The sequence below is a fragment of the Corvus cornix genome, chromosome 5 (assembly GCF_000738735.6).
Source record: "Corvus cornix cornix isolate S_Up_H32 chromosome 5, ASM73873v5, whole genome shotgun sequence".
In the NCBI taxonomy this organism is placed as follows: Eukaryota; Metazoa; Chordata; class Aves; order Passeriformes; family Corvidae; genus Corvus; species Corvus cornix.
Genome location: NC_046335.1, coordinates 4,439,606 through 4,463,144, shown reverse-complemented (window position 1 = coordinate 4,463,144; position 23,539 = coordinate 4,439,606). Strand labels below are relative to the sequence as shown.

Here is a 23,539-nt window from a genome sequence, read left to right as displayed (position 1 = left end):
GACAGACTGAGTGGTCCGTGACAATGGGAAAGGGAAAAAGCAAGTTAGAGCTGCATTTGTAATTGACAGTGCTGATGAGAAAATGTCACTGCAATTACAGGCAGACTTGGGAGTTAACACTGTAGAAAGCTTTTCACCAAGTCCAGCCACTGGAGCTCGTTAGCAAAATAAAGAAAGACAAAGGAACAGCCAAGGAGGTGAGTCAAGTTAGTAATTATTCAGACTAAACTGACCAAGACAGAAGGAAGAAACTGCATATGCATCAGTAGCATCACAAAAAAAGCAAGATCTGCTGTAAGTAAAGGTGTTCAGGAACCACACTGCAGTATTCAGAGTTCATTTCCTTCAAACATTCCTCCAGCTATGTCAGCTACAATGAACACCCAGTCCAAACTGCTATTTTCCAACATAGAAATAACTCAGATGTGTGACAAAAAAATTGTGATGCAGATAATTACATTTCTCTGTGAGTCTGTTTTTCTTCTGCCAACTGAATAGGAATTTTTGAGGTTTTGTTCCAAGATCAGTATCAACAGCATGTGCAAAGTACATGTAAACACTTGCTGAGTTGCTCTTCATAGCTCCCTAAAACACTCCTGTGGCTGTTAAATGCAGTGCATTTGTACTGTTAAACATTCCACCTGTATTGCTGAAGTGACAGAAAATTCCCTGGTACTCCCAAGTGACAGGACAAACCTGGGACATGGGGACAGTCACACACACACCTGGAAAACGAGGTACACAGGATGTACAGTTTGTTTATAACAACACTGAGACTTCAGTTTTTTTAAGGAGTTTTACACAAGAACAAAGCCAACTGAAGTGGGATCACTTCCAGCAAGGAATGAAGTGCATGAAGCTGTTCTACAGCCAACAGGAAGGATAAGCTTGGGATATTTTATCTACTTTTGAGTAGGAAAGAATCACTTCAAAACTACTGTACTGGAAAGCAAAGGACTGTAGGTTACCTCCAAGTGGTCTATTCCTTCTTGTACAAAAACAGGTGCTTGATTTAATTTGGCTAAAAGAGTCAGGACAGGATCCCTTTGACAGCCTTTATCCAGTCTCCTCACCACCTGCCCTTCACTTGGAGGATCATAATCCTAGAACAAAGAAACAAAACAAAAAAAATCCACATAATACATGATCCAAAACTGGTTTTTGGTAGGAATTGGAATCATTCTTACTTTAGTTCACAACTAAGCTTTTTTTAACAGTAAGTTTCCACATGGAAAAATTATGTCATGAAAATTCAAGCATTTAAAAATAAGCAAACAGATGACACACTTTTTCCTTTTACCACAGACATGCACAGTCTTTATTTGATACAAAAGACTGCAATACTTAATGAGGAACAAGGTCCTTTAGGCCTCCAAAGATCAGAGATGCAGATAAATCCTCACAAATCCTCATTGCTAGCAACTATCTGGCTGCAGAGCTGCTCTCACCAGCAAGGAATTACCTCCTCAACCAAACAGCCTAGTTTGAGGATGGAGAAATACTGGAAGGAGCTACAATCCAGCTGACAAAGAGAGGGAAGAACATCTCAGCAGGCAAATGTTCTTCTGATGAAGAGAACTTTAATTTAGGTTCATCTGATAGCAGAGTTTTAAGCCCTGAGTTTAAGAGAGGAAGTGTCCAGACAGAGGAAGCACCCAAAGATCTTCCAGTTCAGAGCACAGTCTCACAGCTGTGGTGGTTGTTCTGGGGGGGGAGTTCTGTGCAGAGCCAGGAGCTGGACTTGATCATTCTTGTGGGTCCCTTCCAACTCAGGATGTTCTCTGATTCTATGACTTGAATGAAATCATGGATATTAGATGGGAAGCTATGGACAGGTGAGGTGTGCCCATGAATGTGCAGAAATGTGTAGGAAGGACAGGCCAGGAGAAGAGGACTCCTGCTCCAGAACATTAAACTTGCCTTGTGGAGCTTGGAAGGAACCTCTGGAGGTTGTCTAGCCTAACCCAGCTGCTCAAGGCAGCCCTTCTTTCAGTGTCTGGCCATTCCACAGTAAAAACATCTTTTATGTTTAAACCAAATTTCCTGAATTTCCATTTGTCCACTCCCTCTTGTCTTTCACTGGCTCTGTCTTCCTTCCTTCTTTCCACCACATATTTATACATTGGTAAGATCCCCCCCAGAGCCTTCTCTTCTCCGTATCCTCTCCTATAATTTATGTCACAGCCACATCTTACCAAGTGGCTTTACACAAAGTCAGAGAAAGAAAGTCCAGGTCTTTGAGGAATACCAAAAGAGAAAGGGAATGGAGAATGCCTTGACTTGGGAGGCTTCCAGAACCACGAACTGACTACAGCAGGCACTGGATAAGAAACTGTACTGATGTTTTAAGCAGCTTTAACTAACTCCAGCCTCAGCTAACCTACTTTAATAATTTAATCACACAAGCAATTAAAAGATGGCTCAAAGCTGCAACATCTCTGAGCATACCAATGTTCTATTCTAAGATGCCTTAAAACTAGAAACAATAAAGAAATGTAAGTGCCTAATAGCTATCTCTCACCTACAGAAGTACATAAATCATCCAACTTTTAAAAAATATAAATTAGTTTGTATAATGTGGTCTCTTTTCCTTTGGTGTTCTGAAAATCTAACACTCTTTGTGAGTGTGCAGTTTAAAAGTATGAATTTAAAAAGTTAGTGAGTGAAAATGTTTAAAGCACATCCAGTTCTGCAGGATGCCCAAGGTGGAATCCACATTATCCCTGCTTTTTTATGAAACAGTTCCTTACCATTTCATTGGCATCTCGGAGAGTACTGGATAAGCTCTCAGTGAGGTTTGGAAGAGACAATCCTCCTTCTGCTAAAGCTGAAAAATATTTTATGTTACAACTATTAAAAAACACGCAAAGTTACATGACAGAAAAGTCAAGCCACATTCTCTAATAAGTGCAACACTGTGCTTTTAGTAAATTTGGAAATTCCTACTGCTGGATGTCTATTATAAAGACATATTTTCATATTTCTTTTCATATTTCTTACACTTTGCTTTCAATAACAACTTAGTACCACATGGTACTTCAGCAAGACAAGTCCCAATTATTTTCCAAGTTGATCTCATGACAAAAGAGCAGATTGAATCTTTTCTCTCTAATAAACAGCAGCGTTTTGTTCAGCAACAGGAAAAAGAACAACAAACTCTTGTCAATCTTTACGAACTGGAAGTTAATGCTTGCAGTTTTATCAGAAAATGTATGAAATGTAATTTAAGAGACTGGAAGGGTTTATAAGAATAAAAAATTAATTCCAAGTCTAATTTCCACAGTTGGTTACCTCCTGCAGGCAGTGGCTGTCCACAGGTGAAGAGCACCTCCCCTTCTGAGAGGGGTCTGTCTGTAGTCTCAGTCTCTGTGGGGGTGAGGCTGCTCTCCTCCGTGGACACCCTGGAGCTGACCGTGGGCACAGGGGATGGGACCTGGAGATTGCAGGGCAGGGGCTCAGAGGGCCTCACTGGCAGCTGCTGAGATGGTAAAAACAAGGCCTCTGGTTCTTCATCATTGGCCACTGACATCTCCCTGCAAGGTCGGAACATCCACTGTGAATACACCAAGACACACTGAACTGTACAGAGCAACCTCTTAATTCAATACTGAAAAGAAATTAAATTTTGAAGTATTTTTTCAAATGCAAAAGCACAGCATTTTACAGCATAGTTCAAGAGTTAACACGGTTAAACAATGTTATTTGTGAATTTCTGGCTGTAACTAAAAATTACCATGTGTATTCCCAAGGAGGTAATCCCAAAAAGAAAATGCTGATACCACAGTATTTCATTGTCACTGCATGTATTACTGGCAGGTGTAGAGGTACAAGCTCACTAAGTACAGTGTTCAGCAGGGCAATGAACAAGGGCTGACAAATCCTGAGAAAGGCCCCAATTTCATATTTTTCTCTAAAATGCACTTCAAGCAATTAAAAAAAATGAAAATCCAATCCTGGCTTATCTCAAATGCCTCCTGATATACACATTAAGCATTTCTTTCTGTTGACTTTTTGAGCATATATGTAGAAAGAGTATACATATTTCAGGTTTTAAGCAATGACAAAACTGTGCAGCCTGTTGAACTCACACAGCCCTGGGACAGAACAGTTCTTCATTTACAGGACTGGGTTTCTCTTCTTCCAGAGGAAGTTCTGCACCATCCCACGGGTTTGGAGGCTTTGGACTTTCCCTTTTTTCAGCTTGGGAGCCCCATTCTGAGGCAGGAGGGCTTGGTGTGGCTGCTGTGGGAGGTGTGGTGACAGGAGTGACCTCAGGAGTGACAACACGGCCCGTGGCAGCTGCAACCTCAACTCCTGCATGTGGGAAGGCAAATTTCAGATCAGAAAGGAAAGCAGGAAGTAAATCTCAGACAGAGAGAGTCAGTTCTACCAAACACTTCCAGTTTTTGTGATACCTTTTGATAGTTATAAAGACTTGATTAAGAATTGCTTCTTTTAAGTACAGTGTTGGCACCTGAAGAAGTTAGAATAAAACCTCAATTTCTTCCTCAAGGGAGACTGCTCTGCATTTTAAAAACCAAGTTGCTTTACTTGAAGAGTGTACATTTGATTTAATTAACATTAGAAGCACAGGAAGGAGCAAAAAGCTGTTTTTCTGATGTGAGAAATTGTGGAGGGTTTGGGAGGGGTAGAAATCACACAGACCATAGAAATGTGCATTAATTTTGAAAATAGAACTGTTACCAAATAAAAGATGTTTGCTTTCTATATAAATTAGCCCATAATTTTTTGTAGAACATGAGTTTCCACTTGAATTATAGCCTCAAGAATATTTATCCTGAGAGATAACATTTCTTTGAAGAAGAAAATTAAAGGCAGTAGATTAAAGCATATTTGGTACTTCTAAACTTCAATTACTATTTTCAATACCTGTTTCTTTAATTTTTTCATGTTCACGAACATCCCCACTCATTTCTGTAGGACATGGAGATGAATCTGGAGTTTTGACCTGAGGCAATTCTTTTTCTGAAGGTGGTGTTGGTGGTGGTGTGGCCTGGGGTGTTGGCAGTGGAGTAGGCACAGGAGCCTCCTGAGGGGATGAAAAATCATAACCAGAGTTACTATCTCAGTGCAAAATTCCTGCCTTCCCAGTATCCCCAGAGAGAGCTGAGGAAGAAAGGGAAAGGCAGCTTATCACAGAACAGGAACAGTTGCTGCTTCATGGACCTATCTCCTCTAGGAAGCTGCACCAGGACAAAATAAATTAAAAGCAGTAAATTAGGCATTAAAATAATTAAATTGGGAAATCATTATGTATAGAACAGAACAGGCTATTTCAGTTGGAAGGGACCTACAATCATCATCCAGTCCAACTGCCTGACCAATTCAGGGCTGACCAAAAGCTGAAATTTGTTGTTAAGGGCATTGCCCAGATGCCTCTGAAACATTGACAGGTTTGGGATACCAACCACCTCTCCAGGAAGCCTAATCCCATGTTTAGCCACCCTTTTATTAAAGAAATGCTTTCTAATGTCCAGTCTAAATATGAATTCTATTATTATATGAATTTTAATAAAGCATTTGAGACAATGTTAAGCAAGAAAACATTCCATGACATGGATAAAATTGAGTCAGTATGGTGATTCATGGTACAAAAATTCATCTTAAAACAAGATTACAAACAAAGCTATAACCAAGACAGCAAAGCACTAAAAGAAGCACAAACAGAATTGTGATGTTCCTTAAAAAGATGACAGCAATGAACATAAATCTGACAAGCAAGTATGATGGCTGTTGTTTGGACTGCTATGGAGGAATATGATGGACCTTTGCAGATTTTTTCCAGCCTTGTTCTCTGACATTTCATAAAGAAAACAAGGCAGTGAGGCTATAGGAAGACTTCCAGGCTAGTTTCTGAAGAGCACGTCCTCAGGCTGATGATTTTTATTAAAATATCTCATGGAAAGTGGAACCTGCCAACACATTTGGCAGCTCACACCCAACCGTGTGACATCGTGAACACCAAAGAACTCAGTAACAGCTGAAATTCAGTTCTAGATAGGAAAATTCACAGTGGGAAGGGAGAAGTCAAGAATGCATTAACTACATATTCAAGAATTTCTGCTATAGGCTGAGCACAAATGGAAAAAGAAGAATTAAAAAAACTTTGCTAGCTATCCTTTAACTTGTGCTATCATGCTACAAATGTGAAAAAACTTTAAAAAACCCCATAATTAGCTGCCTGGGATTCCAATAAAGGCAGGAGAGAATCACTACTACAGCACAAAGCATGAAGAAAACCCCATCTTGCAGACCACATTAGTACTAAAAATGTCTATTAGCATTTTACCGTTACCTGTGCTTGAAACCAGTCTAAACTGGAAAACATCAAAGAGCTGCCCAACAGCAAGAGCCAAAAATGCTCCACATATGGATGACTGCTTTATTTAGGCTAATCAAAGGCCAAAGAGGACAAAACTAATCTCTTGAAGTACACAAATGTATATAGCAAGGAAAACCCAACCATTTCAGCCAGAGAATATTTCAGTTTAAGGTGGTAGAGAAACAAAAGGGCAATCAGTAAATGTGGAATGAACAACAGAAGAGGTTTCTGAGTATCAAAGAACAAGCTGAGAGGAACATCAGGCCCTCCTCAACCTGTAATGGAGTGGAAGAGATGCAGGATGGCTGAGGTGAAGCCCTCAGCAGTGAAACCTTTACTTTTGCCTATAGAATCACCTATTTGTCCCTTGAAGCAGGCAGGAGGAGGTGTTTCAGTCTAACTATACTGCAGAAGAACAGAATGACTGATCCCACTTCCAACAAAGGCTCCCATAGTTGGATTTCTAAGCACAGCAATTTCCACAAGCATCCCAAAGACATTACACAACACCAGATTGCAGCACAGTCATGTTGCTATCAAAATAAGAGCCAGCTGTCATTTGATTATCAAAGAGAACACAGGAAATTATCCTGTATTACAGGAAGCTCTACTAATCAATCAAGCATTTATTCAAAACTACTGAACTCAAAACTCAGAAAGAATTAATAGACATTTTAACAGATATTAAAGAATGGCTGGAAGCCCGTAAGACCAAAAATAATATTGCTGTCAGCTTCCATTTCTTCTAAGATGAGGAAATTAATTTCTTCATATCTCATTTGTTTGCAAGAAAACAGCTTAACTATTTTTGGTTGAAAATAACACGAGCTATTTTTCAACAACATGAAATTAAGGACCAAGTCCCTCAGAACTTCAGTGGGAAAGCTTAAATAAAACAGACTCTTACCATCACTGTGGTTGTGCTGGGAAGAACACTTGCATCAGGAACTGTTCTCTGAGCCTGACTGTCACCCAGCATGGTTGCAATGGTTTCACTGAGAGCTTCATTTACAAAATGATTTATCATTTCTGAGTCCACAGGGACACCAGCATTGACAAAGAGCTGAAATCCTCCACCACCTGCGACTTCAACTGAAAATGAAGGAACATGAAGCACACAGCCAGGTCTCAATTCCTAAAATCCATGTACTGTACTGCAGCCACTCATTCTCTATAAACTTTTAAACATTCCTTTGCAAAAAGTGATTTTTTTTTAATCTTCCAGATAGACAACAGGAGAGAAACAAATCAGGAGCATAAAAGAAGGCAACAGCAAAAGGCAGTAACATCACAGGAGAAAGGCATTTCTCTCCATTGTCACACATTCATAACGGAAGTAAATTTTGACATATCTATTAACAAAAGAAAGGCAAACAAACATTACAGGCTCAGCAAAATGCCAAATGTGATTTAGATGGCCAATAACAGATGGTGATTTGTACAGTGCTGTTATTCTAAGTCTTCTTTTTCTTTTCTTTTAGGTAATTTATTTCAATGGCCTTGTAACACTTGCTCTGCCTCAACATAAATTCAGGTGTGCACTGCTGCTTTTTACAGTTTCACTGGTTTAGCATTATCCACCCTTAGGCTCAGGGAACAGCCACCTACACAGCTTGTTAAAATCAGCCAAAAATTGAGATAATCCATCTGCTGAGAACAATAATTCCTACTTACCAATGTCAGGGGTTACAACTTCACTGTCTTCACCCTCTGAGCTGCTAATGCTGGGCACTCTTTCTTTCTGAGCTGGGCACATCTCACTGATAATTTTTGCCATTATTTCTTGTTCCACCCTGGCAGAATAAAACCCATTTAAGTATCAGCAAACACCAAGACACCTAAAAGCACACAAAAGAGCATTCTTGACATAAAATGCAAGGCAGCTCAAAGGAAAATGGATAAGGGAATGGAGGCAAGAAAAAAGGGAAGGATAATTAGGGAATCATTCCTTCTTCCATATATATTCTTTGCCACTTTGTTAAATTGCAACTCACCAATTTATCAACCTGTTTTCTATAGTTTCTCTCCTTTGAATCAGTTCATCCAAAATATCAGCAGGCTGCTGAGGGGCAGAAGCCACTGGAGGAAACAAAGGACCATTGTATTGTGGCGAGGCAACTTTAAACTGGCCATTAAGCTCCAGAAGAGGCTCAAGGAATTCTGGAATTTCATCCCTCTCCTCTTCCTGATCCTAATAAATAAGTAGTAAATTAAGTTATGGTACATTTCTGGAAGGCAATGTCATTGAGGTAGCTGTCAGGTTTTTTCTTTAAGAAACATTTGTGGATGTATCACAGCACACAAACCACATTCTCCCTCCTTAGTGTGTTGTAGTTAATTGACACAACTCTAAGCTTAGCAAATCATAAATCTGTAGAGGTATAAAGCCATAGGAACTGCTCAGTAAAACATGATTTGGCTCATATTTCCTGCCTGTGCTGCACAGGGCAGGGAGCCAGTGGCAATGCTAATACTTGAAAAATTTACTTGTGACCTCTGACAGGTTTCTTTAATGTCACACCAGAAATGTTCCTCCTCTAAACAAAAACCTTTAGGAAACATTCTACAGTTACTTGTTGGGTTAGGGGGTTTTTTGTTTGTTTGGGTTGAGTTTGGTGTTTTGGTTGGTTTTCTTAAAATAAATTAAACTTGTTCTTTAAAGTCTCCCTTCTGAAAAGACAAATTCACAGAAGTTAACGAGCATGTAGTCAATCAAAACTAATAAACTTGCCAGCATTGAAAACTAGACATTAATAGTTTACACATATGTCACACGTGTGTTTACACTTCCATTAACTTCAGCTGCTGAAAAGTTAGAAGGTATTTCTAGGCAATAATTCACACAACCCTCACAGACATCTTGATTTTAATGTTAAAAGTGCTATTTCTAAAAAGTTAGAGAAGAGACTTGATGTGTTAAAATATTTGGTTTTTCCCAAAGACGCCTCCCTCCTTTTCCCCTGCAGAACAAACACAGCACCAAGTCCCAAAAAGCAGCCACTAACCCATCATATTGTAATGTCTCCTGATGAATGAGAACCTGCAACCTCCACTTGCAATATTAAAAACAAATGTCTCTAATAGTAATATGATTCTCTAAGAAGAAAATTTGGCATGCCAGAAAGAGATGAAGAGCTGAGCCCTGAATTTGCAGTGAGAAATATGTGATGGTGCATAAAGCTCACTTGCTCATATTTACTAAGATTAATCTCCAGCACAGTGAAAGGAGGAAAAAAAGTCTTCTTTTCCCTTATATAAATTAAACTTACTTTTAACCCATAAAATAAGAAGACCCCATACCACATATTATCTATGAAAAAAAGAACAAATCACTGAAAAGACAAAGAACAGAGAATGGGGAAAAAAAGATTGTAACATTTTCCTGTCTCCTTCCCCACCCCAACCTTAACATTTTTCCTATCTTAATACATTTTAAAACTGCCAAGTCAGAAAGGTCCCTGATGGGTATTACACAAAGAACTATTGGGTCTTTCTGGATCTTTAAATAGTGATAATCTTCAAAGAAGGGAGAAGACCAGAATATGTATATTTGGGTGACAAACAAAGATTTTTAAACCATTCTAGGCATAGAAATGAACAGTGAAGTTAAACTCAAAAGGCCCTGGGTGCCTTGCAAGCTGATCAGCAGTTCATGCTGTTGGGATATGTGTATTCAGAACAATAATTCATTCTGACAGCAAATGTAAAGATGTCTTTGTCCAGCATTTCATTATGCATTTTCTTCTGCCTGCATTACTCCATAAATTTTCTTTGATGTTGCCTATTTAATACCTCTGAAAGCATGCAAAATACAAACATCTGGATTAAATAAAGCAAGTACATACAATACATCTTACATATATTTAGTAACTCTGACAAACTTTTGCAGTTCTACTGCATTTCTAAAATATTTCATATTTTATAGTGCACAAATCCATAATAATGCACAAAATTATATTCATTTGGGGGTGATATATCTCTGCTGAAATAAAAAAAAATGTAATAGTCAGTATTTAATTATACAGATTGAACTTGAACATATATCAACTTGTAGACCAATCTTGAATAATCTGCACTCAATTCTTCATTTTGCTTCCCTGGAGACTGTCGAAAATATCTATCACAAGCCCCAATCAAAATATGGCATAAATCAGAAAGACTTTCAGATATGATTGGAATATTAATCTCTGTACTTTATTATAAAGTATCAAGCCAAAATTCTATTTCCCAAATTACATTCAGATAATTAAAAAAAGTTTGAAATGATTAGATGGTATAGATTAGTTTTGTTCCATTACCAAACATGTACATGCAGAGTCTTTTATTAAAGCCTCCTGAAACTTAAGCCATGGATTTCCTCTTGATGGATTTCTAAAGCAATTCTCAAGAGCAAGGTCAGGCTGCATTGCAGGTGTCACCTGTAAGCTTTTGCCTGAAGAGTGAAGTGTAAAAATATCAATGGCCTGACCAAGAGCATCAATGGGAAACGAGGGTTGAGGAAAATACATTTACTCTGAGCTCTGCAGGTTCCATATTTTGTTGTGGCATTCAAATTGGAAGCAAAAATTCTGAGAAAAAAGCCCCTACCTTGCAATTAGGGTATGTTCAGAGAGAGCAAAAAGTGCATTTAATCTTAAATCCCAGGAAGTTTGCTAAAGGAACTGCAGGATGTGGCTGCTTGTAAGAATTTGAGAGCAGACTCAATAAATCTGAGAGTCAGTTGTGGGTTTAATGTGAGCTAAGTTTCTCACTCTGAAATAATCACAGAATGGTTTGGGTGGGAAAGGACCTCAAACACCATTGTGTTCCAAACCCCTGCCATGGGCAGGGACACTTCCACCAGACCAGGTTGCCCCAAGCCCTGTCCAACCTGGTCTGGAACACTGCCAGGGAAAAAAACCAAAAACCAGGAATAGGTAACAAAACTAAACAAAAAAAGAGAAAGCTGTCTCACACAAATACTTATCCTACTCAGTTCTAACAGAATTAAGCTTTTATAATAAAAGGGGAGTGGGGGGAAGACAACAAAAGCTATTTTTTTGTATAGCATTTTATGCACATACTTTCACGAATCTGAAGACTCTTCTATAACAATAACTTTGCTTTCTTTTGATGTCTTAAATACCCCTGCCACTCCAGAGACTGATTTTATGCTTCCCCATTGTGTTTGCCTTGCACATTTTTAAGAACATTGTCCGTGTGGTCATAGGCCAAACATATGTTTCACTTGGAACGTTTTTCGTATTGTGGTTAAAATATATCCCATTGCCAAAACTAAGAGATAAAAGCAATCCAGGAAGAAAAATGGAAAAAGAAAAGATTAATAACTATTATTTACATAATAAAAATTTAACATTGCAGCATTTTTTGATAGTCCCTAAAATGGTTTCTTTAAAGCTTCTTTCTTGTGCTAACAGAAGAACAATGTCCACAGAGATTTAACTCCTCCCCTCCAGTAACATAAAGCAATTTTGAAACTATAAATGAATAAAGCATTTGCACACTTTTGATACACAAATCACCAAATTAGGGCTGTTTTAACTAACTGATAATGTTAAATAATTAACTCATTTTGAAAATACATCTACTTGGAAGCTCTAGGGTTAATATTTCATGTACACTCTTATCCTGGGATCAGGAAGACACAGAAGAGGTAAAAAATATAAATTTTTGGGTAAATTTTGATTACACACAGTAAGTTTTGTTCAGTAAAGTGACATACAGGCTTGGTTCACCAAGCCTGAGTGTTTCTCAGGATCCTGCAGACAAGAGGTCAGCTAACCAAAGAAAGGATTTGCTACCCGAAAAAAATTAAACTGTGAAAGAGAATCTCAAATAAACCTGTGTTACCATAAACCAGCACTGTCAAGAATTTCTTCTTAAGATCTAATTCTAACCCTGCCCTCTGTCAGGCTGAAGCCATTCCCCCTTGCCCTGTCCCTCCATCCCTTGTCCAAAGTCCCTCTCCAGCTCTCCTGGAGCCCCTTTAGGCACTGGAAGATGCTCCAAGGTCTCCCCAGAACCTTCTCTTCTCCAGGATGAACAACCCCAGCTCTTTTAGCCTGTCACTATATTAATTACATGCAGAGTTTCAAACTGTAAAGTTTAAGTGCTATAATCACTGCTGATTTTAGAGAACTACTTGTATTTCTAGTGGATTCTAACATCCAAATAAAAGCTAATTTTAGCTTTTTCCTCTAATTTTTCAAAAGCTTCTCTACTCACCAACACACAGTAATTTCTAATATCCTCTATAGCACTGTAAACAGTTCACTATTGCTCACAAAGTGTACTTTTAAAGCTGCTAGGAAAGCAAAATAGTTTCTTTCCACTGTGTTTCCAGTTTTGACAGAATAATATAAAACAAATATAAAAATGATTAAAAGGAAAGGACACCTTTGCAATGGGATTACCTGCATAACATCAGTAACATCAATGAAATTGGTTCCTGGAAACTTTGTGTCTTCCTCTTCACTGTGTATTTCTTCTGGAGTCTTACAAAGACAGATTGCAATTGTTAGGTATTTCATCTTGGGGGGGTGGAAATGCTTCAGCAGAAAACCTTCATGATAAGAATGCAATTAAATCACACCTTCCACTATCCCAGGTTGCTCCAAGCCCCATCCAAGCTGGCCTGGAACACTGCCAGGGATGGGGCAGCCACAGCTTCTGTGGGCAGCGTGGGCCAGGGCCTCCCCACCCTCACAGTCAAAAATTTCTTCCTAATATCCAATCTAAAACTACTCTCTGTCAGTTTGAACCCATTCCCCCTTGTCCTTACTCTTGTAAATAGCCTCTATCTTTCTTGTAGGGCCCCTTCAGGTACTGGAAGGCTGCAATGAGGTCATCCCAAAGCCTTCTCTTCTCCAGGCTGAACATTCCCAATTCTCTCAGCCTTTCCTCATAGAAGAGGTGCTCCATCCCTCTGATCAACTTGCTGGGATGGTGTAATAGAATTTTAAATACTAATCACTATTTCAGCCCACAGTCTCTGTCTGATTCAGTGAATACTTGGATCACAGGACTCTGGAGGACCTAACTCCTGAAGTCAGGAAAACAGAATGTACAATAACCACACAAAACCAATCAGTGCCTCACCAAACCTTCACACACTCTGTCCTTATCACTCAGCACGCAGCAGTTACCCTTAGAGCTGCACAAAAACCTTCCCTACTGCTTAGGTCAAGATTAAAAACACTTCTGAAAAGCTGTATGGAAAGAGAACAGAATGGCCACTGCAACACCACAGGCTCCTGGGGCTCAGTGCCCACACCACTGACCACTCCAGAACAGCCAAGCAGCAGAGGGAGGGAGGAAGAACATCCTCAGAACACTGAAGCCAGTGAAAACAAGACAAGCATGGGCCAACAGGGATTATAATTCTTTACAGGACACAGGAACACTGTTTTTCTCAGAGTTTTACTATGGTGATAATTTAATATTGGCAGAGCAGTGTCTTTATATAATTTTTCCTTTTCTCAAATAAATACCTTATACTATAAATTCTTTAGAATAATTACTCAATTTTTCCTAGAACTGTCTCATTTCTCTAACTAAAAAAAAGACAACGGGAACTTTGCAGCAATTTAACATATTTTCTTTAGAACAAGTATGAATTCCCAGACAATCAGTACCTGTATTACAGCATCAACAGGAGGGAGCAGAGGCTCAGAGCCTGGAAGAACATGATTTACACTCCCACTGGCACTTGAAACACTGTCAATATCAACATTTGGTAACACCTAGGACAGGAAAAAAAGCATCAATATAAAAATCTATGAATTAGCTTGGCTATTATTATTGAACTTTTTAGATTTTTTTCTTCCACTTGCTTCTGAGCCACTAAATTCAGTGCTCTCCTTTTCTCATGCCTGTATCTGGTATCAGCTTGGTTCTGAAAATCAAAACACTGTAATGTCAAAAACTAACACCAGAAATAATCACCTCTTCTCTTGCAGCACCTGATTTCTCCTGTTCTCTACTTCCCTGACACTTTGCCTTGCATGGAACAAAAGGTGAGTGTACCTGTAATAATTACCTATAATAAAATTAGAGCAGAGGTGTGTTTGACTTGCAATTAGTTTAGAAGATTACAAATACATACAAATAGAGTTTGTAATAAAGGTATGTCCATTACAGCATCAAAATGCGTTGTACTTCTGTTAAGAACAAAGATTTCAATGCTTGCTGAATTCCTCAGGGAAAAGAAAAATCACTTTAAATATTTAAGAACTGGGTGAAATAACAGCAAAATGCAGATGGGTGGAATAACGTGACACAGCAAGGGAACAAAGCACAGCACACTCTACCTGTGTTTAACTCTGAGTTCCATGAATCATTTGTGTCTGAAAGGTGTGTGGGGGAGTGTGTGCAGTCTCAACAGTTTGAATCCAAAATAATGAACATGTAAGAAACATTCACTTCCTTGACAACAGACTCATGCAAAAAATTAAAACAACAAACCTCAACCCACGAGGTAAGGACTGCAAGGGTTGATTAATCAGGAGCGAAACCCTTGGGTTGACAATCATGCTTGAAACAGAAATCTTAAAGGCCAAAGCAACCATCCAAGAAAACTGACATTTATATTTATACTTCTTTTATTCCAAGTTTGTTCTGGCTCAAAAATCTCATTAAAAAAAAATAGAAAATGTGACATAGATCTATTTTATAAATGCCCTGCATAGGTGACTTAGGGAAGAAATAGTTTTCTATTCTGGTCAAATAATAAAGATAATTGTTAAAACATGAATAAATATATTACTATAGCATGAGAACTGCTTGGTCCCTCCATTCCATATTTTTCTAACTCTCACTGAAAAGCATCTACTGATGTCAGTGTGTTACTGATGGATCAGACTGCCTGTGGTTAGCACTTGTTAAAATAAACAAACAGATCACCATCACTCTTGACATGTACCTGCACAGAGAGCTGAGGTGGGTCCTTCTTCTCTGATCTCATCTCTATCACAGCTATATTTGGTTTTTTTACCTCGACTGGAGGCTTTGGTGGCACTTGAGGAAGGGAGGTTGTAACTGTGACAGGGTGTGGTTTATCTATGACCACTCCAGCAGGCTGCAGTAATGTGCTGCTGCTTTGGGTTTGACCTAAAGACAGTTGAAAAACAATTAAAAATTCATATATCCATCTCCAAAGCCAGTATATTAATAAATTAATTAAAGTTATATTCCGTGTGTTTTGAGATTCTGTGTGCAATTACAGACCAATTAAAAAGCCCCCTATTAACATTAGCTAAACTATGGTAATTCACCAGCTAATTTTAAGACTTTCCCAGCAGAATCTGTAAACTCAACACTACCTTTTTTTTGAATTATTCACTTTTCTTGACTCTGGTGACACCTACTGCTGAAAACAAGAATTGTGTTTGCCATTCAAAAACTACAGACTCTGCTTCCCCCACCTCACATTCTCTTAATCATACCCAAAGTACTATTACACTTAGTGTAACAACCCACAAATTTTTGTCTGAGACAGCCTTTTAAAAAAATAATTACCTTATTTCAATGCCTATATAATACTAACCCTTCTCAAAACAAGCCCTGTATAATGGTTCTATTGAAGATCCAAAAATCCAGAAGTCATGACAAGGAATTTACTGTGCTTGGCAGAGTCCTACCGAAATTGTTAGGCTGAAGTCATTGCAAATGTTGAATCCAAGGGTGAGTGATTCAGTTCCTGCTTATGTGGATACCAAACTGAAAGCAAGAACATGAACTCTAAACCCAGAGTGTACCAAAAAAGGTACAGCTAAGCAAGCAATTGCTCTGTCAGGGTGTCACCAGACATCCAGCACGAAGGATGAGGAAAACCAGAACATTTTCAGCTGATCCCCCAGATTTCCTATGAGAAAGGCAGGTGCAAATCTCATGGAATGGTTTGGGTTGGAAGGGACCTTAGAGATCATCTAATTCCAACCCCCAAACCACTGACTTAAGAAGATAAAAGTTGTATTTCCGTGCAGTAGCAGCAATTAACCTGCACACAATCTTCTCCAGGTCATTTGCTCCTACCTAGTGGAATAGCCATGGGAATGAGGTGCCCTTCCAGGGGACCAGAGGCAGCAGGGACATCTTGGCTGGGACTGAAGAGGTACTGGTTCTGCTGGGCAAGGCCATACACAGGATGCTTCTTCCTGGGGCTGCTGATGACCTTCTGTGTGTGAGAGCAGGTCTGGGTTCTTGCTGACTTCACCTTTGTACCTGAAACAAGAGCAGATGAACTGCAGGTCATAATGCATGTACAAACCCAGGGACATCACTCTACTAATCCAAGCCTTTCTACTGAATCCATTGCAAATTACTGCTGTGGGATAGACGGAATGAGGGAGGGAGTCCCAAAGGGCAGAACCTAAAAGTGCTATAGATAGGTGATAGATAGATGTCTCAGTATTGGCAGCAATGAAAGAGTTAAAATTGCAATTTTTAATTTGAATCTAGCAGATAAGCACACAGAAACATGAAAAGGACCAAAGGACAGTAGTAAGTTGGAATGAAATGTGTGATTTAGCAGCTAAGAAGAAATCTATAATTTAGGTTTGAAATGCAGCCACAAAACTGACAGGTACTCAAAGGAACAGGTCTAATCTGTAAATTCCTGGTTTAACAACTCACTGCTACTGGAAAATCAAGCTGTAGCTAAAACCCAGAAGTCTTGACTTCCATCATCAAGGAAGCACTGATTTTTTGGCCCAGTTTTTCAAGTGTCTTGTAAATAGCCAGCCAGAAGTAACTTCATATGAAAAAACGTCTTAAGCATTGAGCAGAGGAGAGCATTTATTGCAATGTGCATTTCTCACCACACAGTCATGCAAGGTCTTATTCAACTTACAGCAAACAATGGATATTATTAAGGAAATTATTAACTTGAACCAAATGGATAAATACTGCTTGAAAATTCCCCCCCAAAAGATATCAACAACTGTCAATCAGGCAGAAGTGCTTCTACTGTTACTTTGTAGGTGTTAGGATAATAAATCTGGAAAGAAACACACTGGTAACCAACTCCATACCTTTATTACAGCCAAAAAAATGTCATCTCACTCCTCTGTTGTTTCAAATAATCACCTCCCTGTACTTGCAGCCAGTTAACACGTGGCAACAAGCACTTTTTAGATCTGTTCACATTTAACAGCCTCCTAATTAATTGAAGAATGGAAGTCAATGATTATAAAATATAGGGATAATAAAGATTGATAATGTGACTTTTGTTAGATGCAGACAAGCAGGTAAGGCAGTTCACTCACAAAGTGGTATTTGTGTACAGACAAATTATGGGTTGTAAGCCCCACAATTTGAAACAAGTCATAACTCCTCAGTGAGAAAACACAGGTCAGAGAGAAGGATCTCTAGAAAAGGGTTCATGGTCATGTTGGATAAGCAAGGGAATGAGAAATCACAACACAATGCCCTGGTCAACAGGATAAATGTAACCCCCAGATGTCTCAACAGGATGTCTGAGATGGAGCAGGAGAAGACTTCCACATATGATAACACTGCATTCAGCACTAATTCTGTACCTCTGCAAATATTAAAATAGATTGGACATTTTTTTCATTTTTTAAGGAAAAATCACCTGGAAACTGAAGTAGCTGTAAACTGTAGCCAAAGCCTCACTACAAATCAGATAATAAATCTGAAGTGCCTTATTTGCTTTTGAAGCACAAGGTATTTTGCCATGGGAAGAAGCAGAATTTCTGAAGTCTTTAAATGATGAGTTTGTGCCTTTCTGCAAAGCACAGGTTAGCCAAAAAAACTGTTCTGCAGTCAGACAAATTACTGGACTCTGTAACATAAATAGATACAGTTCAGAGGCTTGTGATTTAGAAGAGGTCATACTACATGATCTAACAGTCCCCCTTGGCCTTGAACTTTTGAGTAAAAGCAGAAATTGGCAGCATATCTGTAATGCTGCCAACTTGTAAAAACAAGGTTCTCACAGTGAGAATGATTAAATACTGTATACACACAGCACCTCATTTTAATTGCTTTCGACTTTTCATTTTTCCCTGAAAAGTTTATTTGCACTGGGCAGAAACTAGACATTTAATTAAACTTAGCTTAAAAAAACAGTGTTTTACATGTATTTATCAGTTCACATTATGCAAGAAAACAACTCCAGCTTTTTTTTTAGAAATGATCTCTTACTCATAAAAGTGTTAGTTGAATTTTTTTCCTAACTTCCCATAAGAAACCAAGCATTAGTCACCATAGTTTATTTGCAAAGAAAATGGTTGAGAGTTATAAAATGACTGAAAGGAGACTCTCCAGATGGCCATTTCAGTCTTAAATAAACATCCTTATTCTAACACTAATTTAAAACAAGCTTGGTGGACTGCTCTAACAAAATAGAGTCATTTAACAAGTCTGGATTTTTCAGCCAATCAAACCCAAGGCCAAAGACTTCCAACAATTTTGAAGCCTTTATCACCTGGTACATCAAGGCCAGGAAGGGAATCTGTGGGTGCAGATCCATGAAGGGAAAAACTAACCATACCTAATGGGAAAGAGATTAGTTTATTTCCTTCTTTTTTTTAAGAACCTGGTGCTTTGAAGTGCTCATTCAACCTTGGTGCATTTTATTTACACTCCTACTACAGAGGAGCAGAGATCTGTTCCTAATTTTATTATTTATACTTTCCTTTGCCATAAAAACACCTTCCACAACAGCAGTCCCCAAAATCAATGAACTGTTTTGTCTTCATCAGACCCACATGTAACACCATGGATTATTTTTCCATTTTATTGGCAAGATGTAGGAAAGCACAAAAATGAAGCAGCTTGACCAATAGTCTTACCAAGAGGCACAGATAAGTAATGCCAGTAGCAAACAAACCTCAGTCCCAGTTAAAATCAGAAGGCTTGGGAATAGGACACACTCATTGGAGGGCTGTTCCTTTACACAACGTGCAAAAAATTCCTTTCTTCCCTTAGATAAGAATACAAAGGAGGTGTCTTATTTTATTTACTGTCAGGATAGAGACAAAACCATAACTTCCACTAACTGCAGCCTGATGTTCAATAGAGAAACAAATTTTAAGGTGGCTTTACTGTTGCAAACACACGTTTTGCTGTGCTGCTGCTGCCTGACTTAATGGCTTGGAAGGGAATCACTCTGGGAAAAGGCTATCCAGAGTTCACTCTGTTTTCCAGCAAAGAGCTTTTAAGCTGTTTGTCACACGCAGGAGTTCTGGAAGATTGAAGGCAGCATTGATCCAGTGCAGTTTTCCCTTTCATTTCTATTTGTTTCCAAAAGAAAAAAGCTGAAGCACAGGAGCAGCTCGTTACAACTTCACAGAACCTGCACCTTCCCATTTCACTGACACTACTGAATTCAACTGCTAGTTTCAAATGATCAAATGACCTATTCATTATAATTAGATTGGGGAGGAGGGCACTCTTTCTGCCACTTTACAAGATATTGTTTCTGGAATGATGAAATTGGCCTCCTTGGAAAGGTTATGACCTTCTATAAAGGACAAGAGCCCAATAAATAGAGAAGAAAATTCATTTCGGACTCAGCAAAAGCAGAACTGCTGATTAAATATTTTTAAAGAAGTGCCTGTTCTCAATTCAAATCTTAGTGGTCACTATATCACTGTTATTACTACCCTAAGTGCTTACTAGCACACATTTCACTCAAACAAATCTGTACAGAATAAATTAAATTATAGGTGTGCAGCACAGCCAGCAGTCAAAAAGAGTGATGTACCAGAGGATACCAGCACACCATTTTTCACCAAAAAAAAGACATTCAGGAGAGGGCAAATAAAATATCTAAGTCACAAGGCTGGCGGTTTACACATAACAGGGTCTCACCTTCTAAGAAATGGTGAGTTTTGAAAAGTTTTCTAGGTTTTTGCCAGGACTATAACCCACATTTTCTGGGACGGTTATGAGAATTGTGAATACTTTCTACCAATAACACTTTCTCTTCACAAATCACAACTGGGCTCCAGAGCACAGGTAAGGAGAGTGCCATAAGGACCACATCAGGCCAAACAACAGATTCTTGTACTATTTGGAGGACTTGCCACTGTGGATGTACATCATAACCACAGAATCACAGAAGGGTTTGGGTTGGAAGGAGCCTTCAGGATCAACCAGTTGGAACCCCCTGCCATGGGCAAGGACACCTTCCACTAGACCAGGTTACCCAATAATGTTAAAATAACAGTAATAATAATGATGTAAAAAAAGGCCCAACCTCAAACCCCAGCAGTGCCTGTCTTCAGAGACATAGACATGTTTTACACCATCCGTTGCAATGGCCTAAAAACATGATTTCATCAAGTGACTGGCTGCCTTCTGATGTTAATCTCTCATATTTCACACAGAATATAATGTTTTGACAGCTGCAATAAAAACCCAGACAGCATTTTTAAACATGACATTTGAGACTGCATCAAGTATATTTTCCCTGCATGGGTAACAACAGCCTAAGTGCAAGAAGCGTGGAGGGAGCCAGTTAATATTTTTCCATGGATGCACATCCTATTAACTCCATTGTGCCCACCACCACTTTAACTACTCTTACACTTAAGCCTCTCTCCCATCTCCACACTTTTCCTTCATCATTATCTTTTCTCATGTCATTTGCTCCCTCTCTCCCCAGTAAAATGATCCACACTGGATTTTCTGACATACCAGTTAAAGAGTAATCTTCGTTTTTGTATTAGGAATCAGGTAAGTTTTGAAAAGGTAACCAGGAAATAAAACAGATCCAGTTAAAACATTACTGTCTACTAACTCTAGATGAAGTTTATCTATGCTGACCAATGCCAGATATCATGTAGTCTCCTTTTTAAATTATTTTTACACATTTTTAATAGGTTAGAATATTAGGACCCTCTTATCCTAACGCTTTGCCTACAAAACTAATGAATAGAATTCATTATTAATCAACCAATAACCTTTCTCAATTAAATAACCCTAGCAAGCTATCACAGAAAGGATTTATACTCTGCTTATAACTCTAACTGGATGAATAAAAAGAAGTTACTTGCACTTAGTGAGCTTAACCGATGCTTCTGATTACATCTTCCAATATTTTCAAGCTAACAGATGTCATCTTCATGCCCACATAGTTAATTTTTCATATTTCAACTAATGCATTAGAAGTGGGAAATTAAAGATCAGATTTCCTTCAGTTCTCAAATCTCAGTATATTTCTGAACTCAGAATGAATCAAGAATTTAAATGAAATGACTGGATAAACCTGACACAAAAAATTCATCTCCCAGTGACCTTTACCCAAAAATTGAGTTCATTTTTCAACACATTCAGCTGTGGTTAATTTTAGCAATTCAGCTCTTTAAGTCTTGGACAACAATAAATACATACTACTATATTTATCATATTTAGAAGTAAGTATTTATTTGACAATCTAAAATAAGTGAGAGACACATTAGGCAAAGTTGAAAAGCTTCTGGTATTTTTTTAGTTTTGAAAAGTTTAGTTTGAAAAGGATCTTAAACTATTTTAAATGGACAGGACCTACAACAACCATCTAGTCCAACTGCCTGACCACTTCAGGGCTGTTAAATTAAGTTAAATTAAGGACATCTTCCAAATCCCTCTTAAGCCCTGACAAACCTGAGGCAGTGACCACCTCTCTGAAAAGCCACTGCAGCTGCTTAAGCTTTATATTGAAGAGCAGATGAACTACAATTAACAGACGCATTTTTACAAGTAATTCCTAGTAGAAAAACTGGGAAGGAACACCTTGCTCCCATCAAAGAAGTACTCACCTCTAACAGTCTCTATCAGCTTGGGTCTTGGAAGCTTAGATTTGGGAGAGGGAGAGTTGAATCTCAGATAGGGTCCTTTTTTAAGCGTGCTACGGTGGCCCTGGTAAATGGGCTTCCCATAAACTTGGGACAGATAATCTTCGTTTTGGACCAGTGCAGTTCCGCCTACAGGTCCCTGATGGACACCAAAATGGAAAAAATAGTAGTTTACAATTCTTCATTTATGAAAATTGGAACAGGACAGAGCTATCACTTTCATTTCAAATTACTACACCTGCACACACAATTTTTCACATCAATCCTGCACAGTTGTTACCAGAAAAGAAACCAGCTGCTTGGGAACTCACATCTGCCCCTCTTTCTCTGCTCTGCACATTTTCAGAAAAGTAAGTTCTAAACCTCTGTTTCCTTTTGTTATCTCCCACCTGCTTCTGCAATGCCTTAGCTGCAGATAAAGGCTTCTTTGTCAAGCATCCTTGGATGTTTTGAGTTCTCTCTTTAATTTCTTTCTTGGTCTTCACAGCCCTGAGGTTTTGGGCTCTCTTGATCCATGGGGCTTTTTGATCATGTTTCCCTTGTTCGGAATCATTTCTTGCCATTTCAGCCTAAATACAAAACATAAATGTAATAAATGGAGATTTTTATCTTCAAGGCTATCAGCAGAGTGTGTGGATAACTTTGAAGCTCTGAGAAATGGCCTGTTTTTCATGTTAGCCAGCAAGTGAGACCAGGGATTTTCATTAAGTAACTACAGTTTTAAAACAGAGGTAAATATTTTATTATAGCTTACTACATGTCAGCAATAATAGGCAGCTTTCTCATGTTTGCAAGGTGTGAGTAAATCACTTTACTGTGGACATGAAAGAACAAGGCAAGGTGGAAAAATGTAACACAAAAACCTGAACTCATTTTGCCAGCCCTACCTGAATTTCCTCGCTGATTGCCTTGATCCACTCATCCACAGTCCTTCGGATACGAATCTCTTCCAAGACATCTCTGAAACAGAAGAAAGAACTTTTTTAGGTCAGTGCTTCTCAAATTGCACAGATTTGTTCCTGGGAAAGAAGTGACCTATAAATGCTCTAGAAAGAGAAGCCCAGAACACAGATAGGGAGATTCTGCACCTCTACTCTCCCCAACAGGCACCAAGCAAAGCCCATTGAGAGTCTTAACCCCAAATCTGTTCTTGCATGATGCCACCTGCAAACCCAACTCCCTGCTGCTAAGTACTGACATCATTACAAAATATTCCAGGAATAAGAGGCAGCCACGTGTCACTTCCTACTTTGATCACAACTGAAAAAACAAGAAAGTAAAAGTACTCCAACTTAAAAGAACAAAAAAGCAGATGACAAATTACTACATCCTCTAGAAGAAAATGAGGGCAGGTAACATGGCTAAAAAAATTCCTTATCCATATAGAATAACT

General features: G+C 38.7%; 1 protein-coding gene across 3 annotated transcripts in view; it reads right to left on the bottom strand.

Annotated features, from left to right (window-relative positions):
- The window catches only part of KIAA0586 (KIAA0586 ortholog), a 68,225-nt gene that overhangs the window by 33,387 nt on the left and 11,299 nt on the right, over positions 1-23,539 (bottom strand). For 2 of the 3 annotated variants that reach the window (XM_010396462.3, XM_010396471.3), the window contains exons 13-27: positions 23,034-23,106; positions 22,458-22,715; positions 22,111-22,285; positions 16,376-16,564; positions 15,264-15,451; positions 13,978-14,085; positions 12,757-12,837; positions 8,338-8,534; positions 8,018-8,136; positions 7,251-7,435; positions 4,891-5,050; positions 4,089-4,314; positions 3,292-3,533; positions 2,751-2,827; positions 969-1,103 (exon numbers count right to left, since the gene is read on the bottom strand). In XM_010396462.3, coding sequence (XP_010394764.3) covers positions 969-1,103; positions 2,751-2,827; positions 3,292-3,533; positions 4,089-4,314; positions 4,891-5,050; positions 7,251-7,435; positions 8,018-8,136; positions 8,338-8,534; positions 12,757-12,837; positions 13,978-14,085; positions 15,264-15,451; positions 16,376-16,564; positions 22,111-22,285; positions 22,458-22,715; positions 23,034-23,106 — 2,413 coding nt within the window. The remainder of the gene's footprint in view (positions 1-968; positions 1,104-2,750; positions 2,828-3,291; positions 3,534-4,088; positions 4,315-4,890; positions 5,051-7,250; positions 7,436-8,017; positions 8,137-8,337; positions 8,535-12,756; positions 12,838-13,977; positions 14,086-15,263; positions 15,452-16,375; positions 16,565-22,110; positions 22,286-22,457; positions 22,716-23,033; positions 23,107-23,539) is intronic. The other variant, XM_019281258.3, reaches the window with a different exon arrangement.